At 54.2% G+C, this 12,507-nt stretch overlaps 4 protein-coding genes across 4 annotated transcripts; 3 read left to right on the top strand and 1 right to left on the bottom strand.

The window, feature by feature from the left end:
• Positions 1 to 43: 43 nt before the first annotated feature.
• On the top strand, positions 44 to 1,384 carry CTAM01_01315 (sphingolipid long chain base-responsive protein LSP1; the record flags this gene model as incomplete). Its single annotated transcript, XM_060517357.1, has 5 exons — positions 44 to 100; positions 161 to 218; positions 315 to 448; positions 506 to 689; positions 750 to 1,384. 5 exons carry the CDS (start codon positions 44 to 46, stop codon positions 1,382 to 1,384), a joined length of 1,068 nt encoding a protein of 355 aa, XP_060387818.1.
• A 384-nt stretch (positions 1,385 to 1,768) lies between these two features.
• Positions 1,769 to 2,204, bottom strand: CTAM01_01314 (LSM domain-containing protein; the record flags this gene model as incomplete). The annotated part of the gene is made up of 2 exons (XM_060517356.1): positions 1,769 to 1,999; positions 2,094 to 2,204. 2 exons carry the CDS (start codon positions 2,202 to 2,204, stop codon positions 1,769 to 1,771), a joined length of 342 nt encoding a protein of 113 aa, XP_060387817.1.
• Positions 2,205 to 2,680: 476 nt separating this feature from the next.
• On the top strand, positions 2,681 to 6,505 carry CTAM01_01313 (DNA excision repair protein; the record flags this gene model as incomplete). Its single annotated transcript, XM_060517355.1, has 1 exon — positions 2,681 to 6,505. One exon carries the CDS (start codon positions 2,681 to 2,683, stop codon positions 6,503 to 6,505), a length of 3,825 nt encoding a protein of 1,274 aa, XP_060387816.1.
• A 4,057-nt stretch (positions 6,506 to 10,562) lies between these two features.
• CTAM01_01312 (uncharacterized protein) lies at positions 10,563 to 12,135 on the top strand (the record flags this gene model as incomplete). Its single annotated transcript, XM_060517354.1, has 4 exons — positions 10,563 to 10,802; positions 10,868 to 11,385; positions 11,446 to 11,618; positions 11,672 to 12,135. The coding sequence occupies 4 exons, from the start codon at positions 10,563 to 10,565 to the stop codon at positions 12,133 to 12,135; spliced, it is 1,395 nt and encodes a 464-aa protein (XP_060387815.1).
• Between the last annotated feature and the right edge of the window lie 372 nt (positions 12,136 to 12,507).

Genomic DNA, 12,507 nt, shown 5'->3' with positions numbered 1-12,507 from the left:
CCCACTCCCACCACTACAGTCAGTCAACGTCACTTCCAACATCATGCATCGCACATACTCCATGCGCCAATCGAGGGCGCCCACCGCCTCGCAGATCCAGGTATGCGCCTAACTTCATGACAATCTTCGATGTATGGTACGATACTTATCATGTTCGTAGAACCCGCCTCCGCCGCCTTCTTCCACCAAGTCTGGTCGCCTGTTCAAGGGAGGATTTGGTAAGTAGTCTTTTCTCCATCGATTGCCACCTTTGCGCCGTGCCATTTCCCATCTTTTGAACTTGGGAAGCACGATGGGCTAACAAGTCAATCCAGGCCATGCTCTCCGCCACAAGTCAGCCGGTGCCTTCGGCCCAGACCTCGCAAAGAAGCTGTCTCAGCTGGTGAAGATGGAGAAGAATGTCATGCGCAGTCTCGAGCAGGTAGCGAGAGAGCGTATGGAGGTTGCTGTAGGTCGTCTGAAGATACCATCGTCCCGTCATACATCTGCTGACTTGATCCCCTAGCAACAACTTTCCATTTGGGGCGAGGCTTGCGACGAGGATGTATCTGATGTAACCGACAAGCTCGGAGTTTTACTCTACGAAATCGGCGAACTCGAGGACCAATACGTCGACCGTTATGACCAATACCGTGTTACGATCAAGAGCATTCGTAACATTGAAGCCTCTGTCCAACCCAGCCGAGACCGTGAGCTCTACCCTATGCTCGACACATGCGGTATCGTTGCCTAACTAACATGAACTTTAGGCAAGCAAAAGATCACCGACCAGATCGCTCAGCTCAAGTACAAGGAGCCCAACTCCCCCAAGATTGTCGTCCTTGAGCAGGAGCTGGTGCGTGCTGAGGCTGAATCTTTGGTCGCAGAGGCTCAGTTGTCCAACATTACGCGCGAGAAGATCAAGGCTGCCTACACCTACCAATTTGATGCCCTGAGAGAGCACTGCGAGAAGGTTGCCATTGTCGCCGGTTACGGAAAGCACCTGCTCGAGTTGATTGACGACACCCCTGTCACTCCCGGAGAGACTCGTGCAGCTTATGACGGATATGAGGCTAGCAAGGCCATCATCCAGGATTGCGAGGATGCTTTGACCAACTGGGTCACATCCCAAGCTGCTGTGTCTTCCAAGCTGTCAACTCGTGCACGCACCTTGTCAACGCGCCGCAGAAATAACATTAGAGCACGTGCCGAGGGAGGTCACGACCTTTCGGGGCAAGATGTTCCGTTGAACGACGACTCGTCGTGGACGCGGGCCCACAACAAGGAGACTGAGTACAGCGACGAGGACGAGGAGGAGGAAGACATCCACCACTCTGCCGTTGGTACCGACGATGGTCTGAGCGGCGAGACGAGAGGCCGTCAGCACGAGAGCGTCGTCGCATAAGACAACGACCGCATGTCTCTGGACCTGAGTCAACCCATCCTGCTGTTGACAACGGACGGCATTGAGCACATAGCTCGTAATGGCAGTAATGTTGGGATTTTGGCAAAAGCCAAGGAAAGCGTTTGGTGCAGGTGTTTGGGAATCGGTGCCTCGGTAATCTAGTCGAGGTCGACTTGCTACGGTGAAACAGGATGGAATTTTATGGTTTAAAATAGTGCCTTTTTTCAGCTCTTAATCCTCAGTATTCCATACCCAAACGATACACTACATCCATTTATGCCGCGTAATGCTTCGTGGAGTTCAGATGCTTCCGCGCCAGTAATCTTGAGCGCTTCACAATTCGTTCCATATACAGTCGCGCAAATGATCAGTCACCTTCGAGACCTATACGACAACGTCGGCGTATGGATTCCGGCTCCCGATCTGACTCGTGAATTCTTCTACTTCAATCTTCACAATGTACTGCCCAGGCACCACGACCAAGCCCAGGTACCGGGATGTCATGTCCATCGTGACCGAGGTGATCCCTTCTGTAGCCTTCTTTGCGGCTTCAGCCCGCTGCTGCGCTGATGGCTGTCGATATTCGTAGGTATGAGCTAGTACTACATTGCGATCCTATAGATTTGAGGTTGGCATTGATTAGCGAAACGATCTTGACGAAGGGAACCCATAAGGGGAGGAGGTTAGGATTGGAGGGGTAGTAATTTACCGGATCGGTGCACTTGAATTGACCAAGAAACATACGGCCATCAGTAGCCAGGACGCGTAGGTTCTTGTTGAGAAGCGAAGTCAGGAAATCTCTTGCCTCCTGTTTGTCCATGGCGACTGGTTGACGGCAATGTTGGACATTGCTTTTCCAGGCGTCGAGGAGAGTGAAGGTCAAGGATGGAATGGCGCATAGACGGCGCAGTTGCGAACAGTTCCCCTTGGCGGTGATTGCAAGCGGATGAGGTTTCTGCCCCGCCGCTTACATCTGCACCCAATCGATAAGCACAGATAAAGACGCCCCTAGTGGAGGCAAGCGCGTCATGACCTCGAGCCCCCATGTCAAATGGCTTACAGGCAGCTGCGGGCGTGTTCATTCTTCACGAACTCGTAATCTCATTCACTTTTCACAACCGCTACACTTACATCTGTGCTACTTTGACTGTATCAGGACCTAGCGCCCACCTTCTACAATGCTATATACACTCGGTAGATGAGGAGAGCGCTTCTCGCAGCATCAGACACCCTCCGAAGCCGACCCCTCCGTGAACCCCGAATCAAAGGTGTCGGCTCTGCGCTCCCGCCGACGCCATGGGTGTGAACGGCCTTTGGACCGTCGTGCAGCCCTGCGCGCGCCCGACGAACCTCGCGACTCTCAATCGAAAGCGCCTCGCAGTTGATGCTTCCATCTGGATATACCAATTCCTCAAGGCGGTGCGAGACAAGGAGGGCAATGCCCTGCGCAATTCGCACGTCGTCGGCTTCTTCCGCCGCATCTGCAAGCTGCTGTGGTTCGGCATCAAGCCCGTCTTCGTCTTTGATGGCGGGGCTCCCGTGCTCAAGCGCCAGACAATCCAGGGTCGTAAGCAGCGGCGTGAGGGTCGGAGGGAGGATGCCGTCCGCACGGCTGGGAAGCTGCTGGCTGTGCAGATGCAGCGGATTGCCGAGGAGGAGGAGGACAAGAGGAAGCGCGATGCGGACCGAGGCATCCAGCGAGAGCGAGAGGAACCTCAGGAGGCTATACCTGATATGGAACAGATTGTTTACGTTGACGAGGTCGGCATGTCGCAGCAAGAGCGTCAAAAGACAAGAAAGTTTTTCAAGCAGGATGCATATCACTTGCCCGAGATGGATGGCGATATTGCATCCATGGCCAAGGCGGATGATCCCAGAATTATGAGCATTGAAGAATTGGAGGAATATGCCCGACAGTTCCATAACGGCGAAGACATCAATCTCTACGACTTCAGCAAGATCGACTTTGATGGCGAGTTCTTTCGAAGCTTACCAGCAGCTGATAGATACAACATTCTGAATGCGGCAAGACTGCGTAGTCGTTTGAGGATGGGCTTGAGCAAGGAGCAGCTTGACGAGATGTTCCCGAATCGCATGGATTTTTCAAGATTCCAGATTGAAAGAGTCCGCGAAAGAAACAACTTGACACAGCGCCTCATGAAGGAAGCCGGCATGACTGGTCTCGATCTCACTCTGAACGGTGGCGGCAGAATCGCCGGTGAAAAGGACAGAGAGTACATCCTGGTCAAGAACGATGGCGCAGAAGGTGGTTGGGCCCTAGGAGTCGTGAGCAAGGAGAAAGACCTTGGCGAAGCCCACAAGCCCATTGATGTCGATGCATTGGACTTTCAGTTCCAGCCCAAAGAAAAGGCTGAGGCATCTGAAGAGGAAGACGACTTTGAAGATGTTCCGGTCGAGGGTCTGAACCGGCTGCCCAAGATGTCCTCTAGCGCAGCCGCACAAGCATCCCGGCAAGCAGCTATCCAGAGGCAACAATTTTATGGAAACCGGGGAAGCAGCGAAGTGAACGACTTGTTCGAAGAGGAGGAGGAAAGTCTTTTTGTCGATGGTGATTTGCCGGAAGCCCATGTCCGAAATGTTGCTAGGCAACGAGGCGATGAGCCAATGCACCCAGAAGAAGAAGATGACATCAACCGGGCCATTGCCATGTCACTGCAAAACCAGCACGGAGAAGCTGCTCGAAAACCTGAGGAGGATGAGCAGTTTGAAGACGTGGAGTTGGAGGCACCTGAATGGAAGCAGAAGGCTGTGGAGGCACCCAAGCCGATCGCCGCGAGGAGCGGTCGCATGGTCGCCCACATCGTAAACAACAGGTCTAATGCCGCAGTGCCAAAGAAACGCGCCAACAGTGCCAGCAGTAGTGACGGAGAGATGGACCTGCAGGCGGCTCTGAAAGCCTCTCGACAGAAGAAACGAGTATTGCCCAAGCCTGTAGTGCCCAACGTCAAGAACCCTTTCGATGGACCACTGCCGTTCCCCAAACTCGCATGGGGCCCCTCTCTCTTCTCCATGAAGGCTCAATCAAAGAAGCCTGAAGTGGCAGCCCCAAAGAAGCCAGCGCAAAGTTTGCAAAAACCGGCGCGTAAAGATGGTGATGACGAATTTGGTGGTGGTTTCTTGGCTGATGGTGCTGAAGAGCAGCCTGCTGGCGACGAAGACGACGAAGGCGGCTTTGAACGAGGGCCAGAAGAAGACCGTCCCAAGCCTCTACCTCCCTGGATGGTGGACAATACAGATATCCGAGAGTCGATTAAACAACAGCGGCAAGTGGAGAGTGAAATCAACACGGAAGATAGAGAGGCTGCGCAGGAAGAGGAGCGGAGGTTTGAGCGTCAACGACAAAACCAGCTCATCGAGATTCAGTCCTCTGATGACGAAGACGACGACGTTGAAATTCTTGACGCGCCTCCACCTCCGAAGCATGCTGCTTCCCAAGAAGATATTACTTTCCTAGACGAAACCAATGCCGCCGACGATGCCACAAACGCAGAGGTCGAGCCCGAGAAAGGAGAAGACGAGACGGCTGCATTGTCAGAAAAGGCAGATGTGTTACGCGAATCATCCCAGTCTCCCGAAGTCGAATTTGAAGACATTCAGCCTGAAGAAGTCGACGACGACATGGAGGTCACTATTACAGCAGTCCCTGACTCCCCCGAGCCAGAGATGGAAGATGTCACCGAGCCACAGGGTCCTGACTCCCCTCCAGACCCAATCATGGAAGATGTCACCATCACCGCAGAAGAGCCGAAGCCCGTCGAAGAAGAAGAGCACGAGCTTACGTTTGAAGAACTCATGGACGGGCCCACGCTTGATGATCCAAACACCGCTGGCGATCCAGTGCAAGACGCCGAAGCAGCCGTCTTTGCCGAAAGCGACGACGAGTTCAGTGACCCGGAAGACGAGGAGCTCTTTGCCAACCTGGCGCAGGAAGCCGAAGAGCATGCCCGCTTTGCCAGCGAGCTGAACAACAAGTCGGAGCAAGAGAACAAAGAGGCATACGAAAAGGAACTCAAGGCGCTGCGCACGCAGCAGAAGAAGGACCGCCGCGACGCCGACGAGGTCACGCAGGTCATGGTCACCGAGTGTCAGGCACTCCTTCGCCTCTTTGGTATCCCCTACATCACCGCTCCTATGGAGGCGGAAGCGCAGTGTGCGGAGCTGGTGCGTCTGGGCCTGGTGGATGGCATTGTCACCGACGACTCGGATTGCTTCCTCTTTGGCGGCACGCGTATCTACAAGAACATGTTCAACAGCAACAAATTTGTTGAGTGCTACCTCGGCTCGGATCTCGAAAAGGAGCTTTCGCTCTCACGCGACCAGCTCATCGCCATTGCTCAGCTTTTGGGCTCCGATTACACCGAGGGCTTACCTGGCGTCGGTCCCGTCACGGCCGTGGAGATCCTCTCCGAGTTCCCCGGCAAGGACGGTCTCGCCCAGTTCAAGGAGTGGTGGGCGGACGTGCAGCTGAACAACCGGCCCAAGGAGGCCGACGCGGGGTCGCCTTTCCGTCGCAAGTTCCGCAAGTCCCAGGGCACCAAGCTTTTCCTGCCAGCGGGGTTCCCCAACCCGGCCGTAACGGACGCCTACATCCGGCCAGAGGTCGACGACAGCCCGGAGCACTTCCAGTGGGGCGTTCCAGACCTCGAGGGTCTGCGGCAGTTCTTGATGGCGACGATTGGGTGGAGCAAGGAGCGCACCGACGAGGTGCTGGTGCCTGTGATTCGGGACATGAATAAGCGCGACATTGAGGGCACGCAGACGAACATCACGAGGTACTTTGAGGGTGCTGTCGGCGTGGGCGCGAGGGATGCGTTTGCGCCGAGGCAGAAGGGCACGACGAGCAAGAGGATGGCTAACGCCGTGAGTCGGTTAAGGGCTAATGCCAATGGCGAGCAACCGGGAGATGTGGAGCAGGAGGGCGGAGCTTCTGCTGCTGCTGGCACGGCGGCGCCGACTAGAACTACGGGGAAGAGAAAAGCTAGGGCTAGGACGGCGGCTGCTGAGGATGAGGATGAGTTTGTCGATGATGAGGAGGAGAATGGGCAGGATGGTCGAAGCGGTAGAGCCCGACGCGGAAAGAAGGCCAAGGCATCTGCATAGTCATTCGGGTTGATAGAAACCACAAACTTGACTTCCGTCCATTTTTTGCGTCACTTGCTTGTAGTATTACGGAACGAGGCACCAAGGTGATGGCCCGTAAGTAGAGAGAACGAGACGTTGTATCACCAGGGTTCTTGACGAAAAAAAGTCTTTGAGCCAAAAAAAAAAAAAAAAAAAGGTATGCCTTGGCTCTCGAAATCCACCCCTCCTCTCGCTGCCACAACTCCGCTGTGGCGATAGGCTGGTGATTGAAATCGCGCAGTAAAGCACAAAATCTCTCAGCTTCGGACACAAGTGGTAGAATTCACAGACCTGCATCGGATATGTGAGTCACAAGTAGCAAATGCCCGAAGGAAGAAAAGACCCGTTGGCGACTTGGTCCAATGAGGCTCAAGATGATAAAGTCTACTATTGGATTTAAATACTCTTCTCCCACGTCTCTGCGGGTATGTATTAGGAGGGTCTACTGAGTAAGCGCCAAACCTTTCCTTAAGGCTGAATGGGATTCCATTCCCGAATCCGCTTTTCGAGAAGTGATTTTCAGGTACGATGTAGTAGTTTAACTCGCTCTTACGCACGTGCCGAGACCAGATCTGGGGTGGAATATCATGAGTTAAAAGTGGGAAGAACTAGTTCTCCGAATGCCAATCGAACGGAGGGGTAAGGCAGAATCTTTTTTGCGTTTCCACGTGGCGAGGCACGGTTGAGACGTTCGGGAGGCGAAGATCTCTCGAGACGACGAACTTTGCTGTTTCTCACGTGCTGGTTGGGTGTACGGATACACCGCAGAAATGCCGTGTGCGTGGAGCTGGGCGATGGTCCGGATACTACCTACTCGAGAACCCGGTGGTCCACTGCAAAGGCTCAAACTCTGGCGCCAGTCAGGAACCTCGTGAGACGTGGACGCATGCAAGATGAGAGCTCTGGCTTCTGCTGTAGGTCCGAAGAAATTTACTCGTTGACGTCCGAAGAGCGATGGAACCTTGGTGATGTGCCGGCATACTCAACGTGGTGCGCCCTGACCCGGCCTGCCGCCTGGACTGCACAGCAGCGCAGAGGATGGTCAGCAACAGTGACTACGCAACGCTGTCGTCGAATAAGCATTCGGCACGGCGAGAATAGAGTGCGCAAATGCAGATAAAAAGTCCAGGGCAGCCAATGGAAACGGTTCGGGTAGGCGTTTCCGCTAATGCAGGAACAGCGAACGCCAAAGTCGTGGACGGTTGGCGATGATTTTGACTTTCAGTCATCAACGGCTTCCGGCTTATGAAAGACGCCTTCGCTTCGGATTGCTTTGTTGTTTACTGCCAATCTGCCTGGCCATCAATATTCTTCCTCTGATAAGCTCGCTCGCATCGTCACCGACACAAGGGGCCTGGTCAGGCTGTCCCTCTTTTTGCCTTGTCACAGCAGATTGCACCGAGTCCCACGGCTGGACCAGCGGATCAACGACGTCAACGTGGTGATGGAAAGAACCAATGTCGCGAGACCGCCATGTGGCACGACGGGTCGCAAGGGACGGTCGGTGGAGTAGGCAGATGAGCGGTTTTCCCAGGTTTAGGCTTTTTTGTTTTTTGCTGCCTCGGAAATTTTCCTTTCGTCCCGCGGTATGTTTTGTCCAAGGATTTTTGCTTTTCTGGACGGCCATCGCGACTAGGGTTGCGACTCAGGGTGTCAGGCAACTCGAGCAAGCAAGGCCATCCGTCACAGAGCGGATCTAGAATGGATCAACAAAGCCAGGTAGCACTCAGTCTTAATGAGAAGGAGCAGAGGGATCGTCGCCTTCATCCTCGTGGTGCCAAAGGTTGGGACGGGTTGAAGCGCAAAAGTAAGACTAAGAACCACCGGAGGCGAGGCCCAACCCGTCCTTCCGCGGTGTCGCGGCATGGGTTGGACGGCACGGTGGTGTCGGGATGGTGCCTGTTGTTGAGAGTTGTCTGCGCGATTAAACATCGGATGAGATGGACCGCTCTGTGGATTGAGTGATATCGGACGGGCGTGTTGATTGGGGCGATATGAGGATTCCAGATGTCACTGCCGTTGGGATGAACCCATGTCGAGCGAGGGGTCCCCGTCGGACTTGAAATGGGGACACACCTTGGAGGACATCGGGCGCACACCACGGTAAGCTTGAATCGCGCTTGATCTTGCTTGTCACCTTGTCAAGGTCAGCGCACACAGACGCAGCAACGCCGGCGCTGTCACTGCCACCCCCAAATGCCCCGAAATTTGGCGGGGGCGACAACCCCTGACGATTAACTGACTGAAGTCAAATTGAGGCGGGCTCGACGGCGCTACAATAGCACCTCTCAGGCTATCTTTGAAGCGCTTCTTCTGGTGTGTTGCAATTGCTGACCAGCGAGGATAGTGCTCAGTAACAAGCCTGAAGTACTCCGTAGGCTCGTTGTTTGTGAATAGTAGCTGCAGATGTTCTGAACATCGTCTTTGTGCGGACCTGAACTTCTGAAGAACGGCAGAGCGGGCACGGCGGGTTTCTGGGGAGCCGAAATGATCCCCCAGCCTTGAGCAGCAATGCCGAGGCCGTCACCTGATCCAAGTGTTCTCGAGGCGTGGCAAACCCGGGGGCATGAAGTATTCTTCGTATTGCTCTGCTGATCTATCGCGACCGGTCTGGCCCTATTGCTTGCTGGTTTGATATCGTCCGTCTCGTTGCCCTGTCGGGCACAAGCTGGCGGCATTGTTGTCCTCGAATGTTGCATTTGCCTCGTCCTCAAAATTAGAGCCCAGAACGCCGAGGAAGTCTAGCTGGGCGTGCCGGACGGTGGTTGGTTGTCTCTCTCCAAGCCTCATTGAGAAGAGCGAAACGGCCTGGCTTGGCCCTTGGCGTTTACGGTGGCTCCCACATCACCATCTTCCGGACGGCGTATGGATGGAATCACAGTAAGGTACTGTGTAAGCGCAGGACAACAGTCTGCTCAGCTTCTGCAGCCGCTGGTCGTGGTCAGAATGCAACACGGCACCAGCAAGTTGACCAACAGAGGTACGAAGGGAGCCGCGGGCGAAGCGGAGGGAGAAAAGTATCGTTGCTGGGCCTGAGGTGAGATCGAGGTTAGCTCGGTTCTCCCCTGCCAATGGCTGCAAGGTACGACCCCATGGAGAGCCAAGCCAGTGTTTCATAAAAATCAAGCCCGGATTGGTCCATTCTGTTCTGTTTCCCTCTTTTGTCCAATGATTCAACGGCTTTTTCTGTTCCTGGACTCCTCCTTCCTCACTTGCAGTCTGCAGAGAAGGAAGGAGGAAAGGAAGGATGGGAGGAGGCACTTGCCGCGGTGAGGCGTGTAAATATCCAATTCACCTTCAAAATCCAAGGGAAGGAGCGACTGGACCCCCCCTGTAGGTTGGTTCCTGCCCAGAAGCAGGTCCGCTCCTGCCTTTCTGCAGTTCGTGCCTGCCCGTCTGCTGTGACCTGCTGGCGCTGCCCGTCTGCCCACCAACATCCGTACTCCATACCTATCCACCGGGGCCAAAGTCCACCCACCTCAGATTGGATCCTACCCTTCTCCATCCACCCATTAACCTTGTTCCCCAAGATGTGCCTTCTTGCAACTTCCTCGTTTGCTTAGGTCGATTTATTAACTCAGCCCTCCCACACTCACCTTATCCCAGATCTCCTCTTCTTCTCTTTTTCTCCCACGATCCAGTGTTAAAGCACAACTTCGACCTGCCGGCTATCGAATAGCATCGCCTCTCCTTCCAAGAGACTCCTCGTCTCAAGTCATTCCTTATTCACGCACTCAATCCTTGGTCTCACTTGGTCCTTGATTCAGAGACAAGACACGCCACACCGTTGAACAGGGTTCACTGAGTACGCCAACATTCCTAACAAACCCAGTCACATCTCGCAAGTCGAGTCAAAGAACAACCTAGGCCCTATCCATACACCACTGGGACATTCCTACATTACTTTTACCAGCCACTTGCAATTCTCTTCGAGGCCGGTCAAATATCCAGAGGAACTCACTCCAATTTCCCAGCAAAGCTCAATTTCTGGACATTCATTCCAATCATTCTTTTCGAGAACGACACTAGAACAAACATGAAGTCTTACACGGTTCTCATGCTGGCTTCGGCCGCTGTTACCCAGGCCATTCAACAGTGCTCCGGCACGGCCAAGGAAGAGGGTGGTAACTGGTTTTGCGGTGCTGTTGATCAGATCTTGTATTCCAATGTCGGTCACCCTGGCACTTACAAGGCTGTCAACCACATGGGTGACGATGGTTCTTGCACCTTTGAGGACGTTGCTTTCTCAGGCCCCCTGGCCCCTTTCAACGAGGAGGTAAGCTTTGTTTTCTCTCAGCATCATTCACTTACATGTTCGCAAAAGTACTCACAAAATCCTAGCTTATGCCCGCCTTCCGTGGTCCCATGCAGCTGAAGCAGGTTGCTATCTACAGCCTGTCTTCCAAGGCCAAGCGCTCCCCTGCCGCTTCTCACGTCCACGCCCGCCGCCATGGCCATCACGGTCACCAGCACCTCCACAAGAAGTCGGTCGAGTCTCCTAAAGAGGAGCCCAAGGAGGAGAAGCGTGGCGAAGACTGGGTCGTTGCGGAAATCGACGGCAAGGTCGTATCCTGGATCAACAACTACTTTGGCCCTACCCCCGCGGCACCTCCTGCTGCTGCTGCGACCCCTGCTGTCGCTCCTGTTGTTGCGCCCAGCCCTACTCCCACTCCTTCTCAGCCCCCCGTCGCTGCTGCTGTTCCTCAGCCTGCTAGCTCCAAGGCTGCTTCAAGCTCTGGCTCTGGCTCTGTTAGTGGTGACTACGAGCGTGTCGGCTACTACAACGCTGATCAGGGTGTTGCTGATGGCATCGTGTTCCTTGGCAACTACGGTGGCCAGCTCTCTGGCAAGTTCGACAAGTAAGTGTCACTTTGAGATGATTCTTTATACATGAGTCACAGTGTATTGACTGGGATCAGCGTCTTTGGCAACTCTTTGTCCTACCTGAATGCCGCGGGTACTGGCGGTGCCGCTTCACCCGAGGTCTTGAAGCCGATCACCCTCAAGTCCAACCAGGAGTTCCTGATCGCCAGCGACAAGTCATGCGACGATGGTGGCTGTGGATACTCTCGCCCTGGCTCCGTTGCATACCGTAAGTAATTCATAGAATCTTGCTCTGCCTTCCTGTCTGCTTACACATCTTAGACGGCTTCAAGGGTGAGGACTCAGTCTGGCTCTTTGAGCTGAGCATGCCTCTCGACGGAACCACTGGTTTCAACGCCGACATGTCCGCTCTTTGGTTCCTTAACGCTCGCATCCCCCGCGTTGCTCAGTATAGCTCTTGCTCCTGCTGGCCTGCTTGTGGTGAGCTCGACGTTCTCGAGGTCCTCGCCACTGGCGATACCAAGTGCAAGTCAACCATCCACTCCAACGTCCCCGGCGGCTCATCCGACTACTTCGACCGACCTACTGGCGCCCCCGCCAAGGTCGCTGTTGTCCTAGATGGTGACTCTGGCCAGGTCTCAGTCAAGATGTTGGACTCTAGCGTCAACTTGAGCTCTGGCATCACCCGCTCCCAGGTGGAGGGCTGGCTCTCTGCCGACTCCGTCTCGACCGCAAGCACCGGCGGCAAGAGCAACCGGGTCTCCTTGTTCGCTTTGTCGTCTTGAGTGTTTCCGCGGTTTTGATTTCTACTTGGATGGTATTCCAACAAGTACACGATTTGCATATATGGGATTGGGGGTTTGACGATTACTTTCTCTTCTTCTCGCTGGATTGAGCCCAAGCAAGACCTTTTCTTTCTGCATTGGATCTTCGGCATCCAATGACTTGAGACTTTTTTTCTTCGACATGCGAGGGTACCTGTTACCTTCGCCTTTGGGGGCAAGGGGATTGCGAAACGACATTAGACGGCGTCTAAGACGAAGATACCCACCGGCCCCGGAAAAGTGCGCCCTTTTTTTTTCTTTACGATTTTATGGAAAGGAGGCAGGATGATTGGTTTTTTCTCTTGCAAGACAGTTTAGTCAGAGAGTCTTCTT

The sequence above is a fragment of the Colletotrichum tamarilloi genome (genome assembly GCF_030869305.1).
Source record: "Colletotrichum tamarilloi strain Tom-12 chromosome Unknown Scaffold_3.1, whole genome shotgun sequence".
NCBI classification, from domain to species: domain Eukaryota; kingdom Fungi; phylum Ascomycota; class Sordariomycetes; order Glomerellales; family Glomerellaceae; genus Colletotrichum; species Colletotrichum tamarilloi.
Note: the sequence above shows the minus strand (reverse complement) of the source record. Positions and strands in the feature narration are given on the sequence as shown.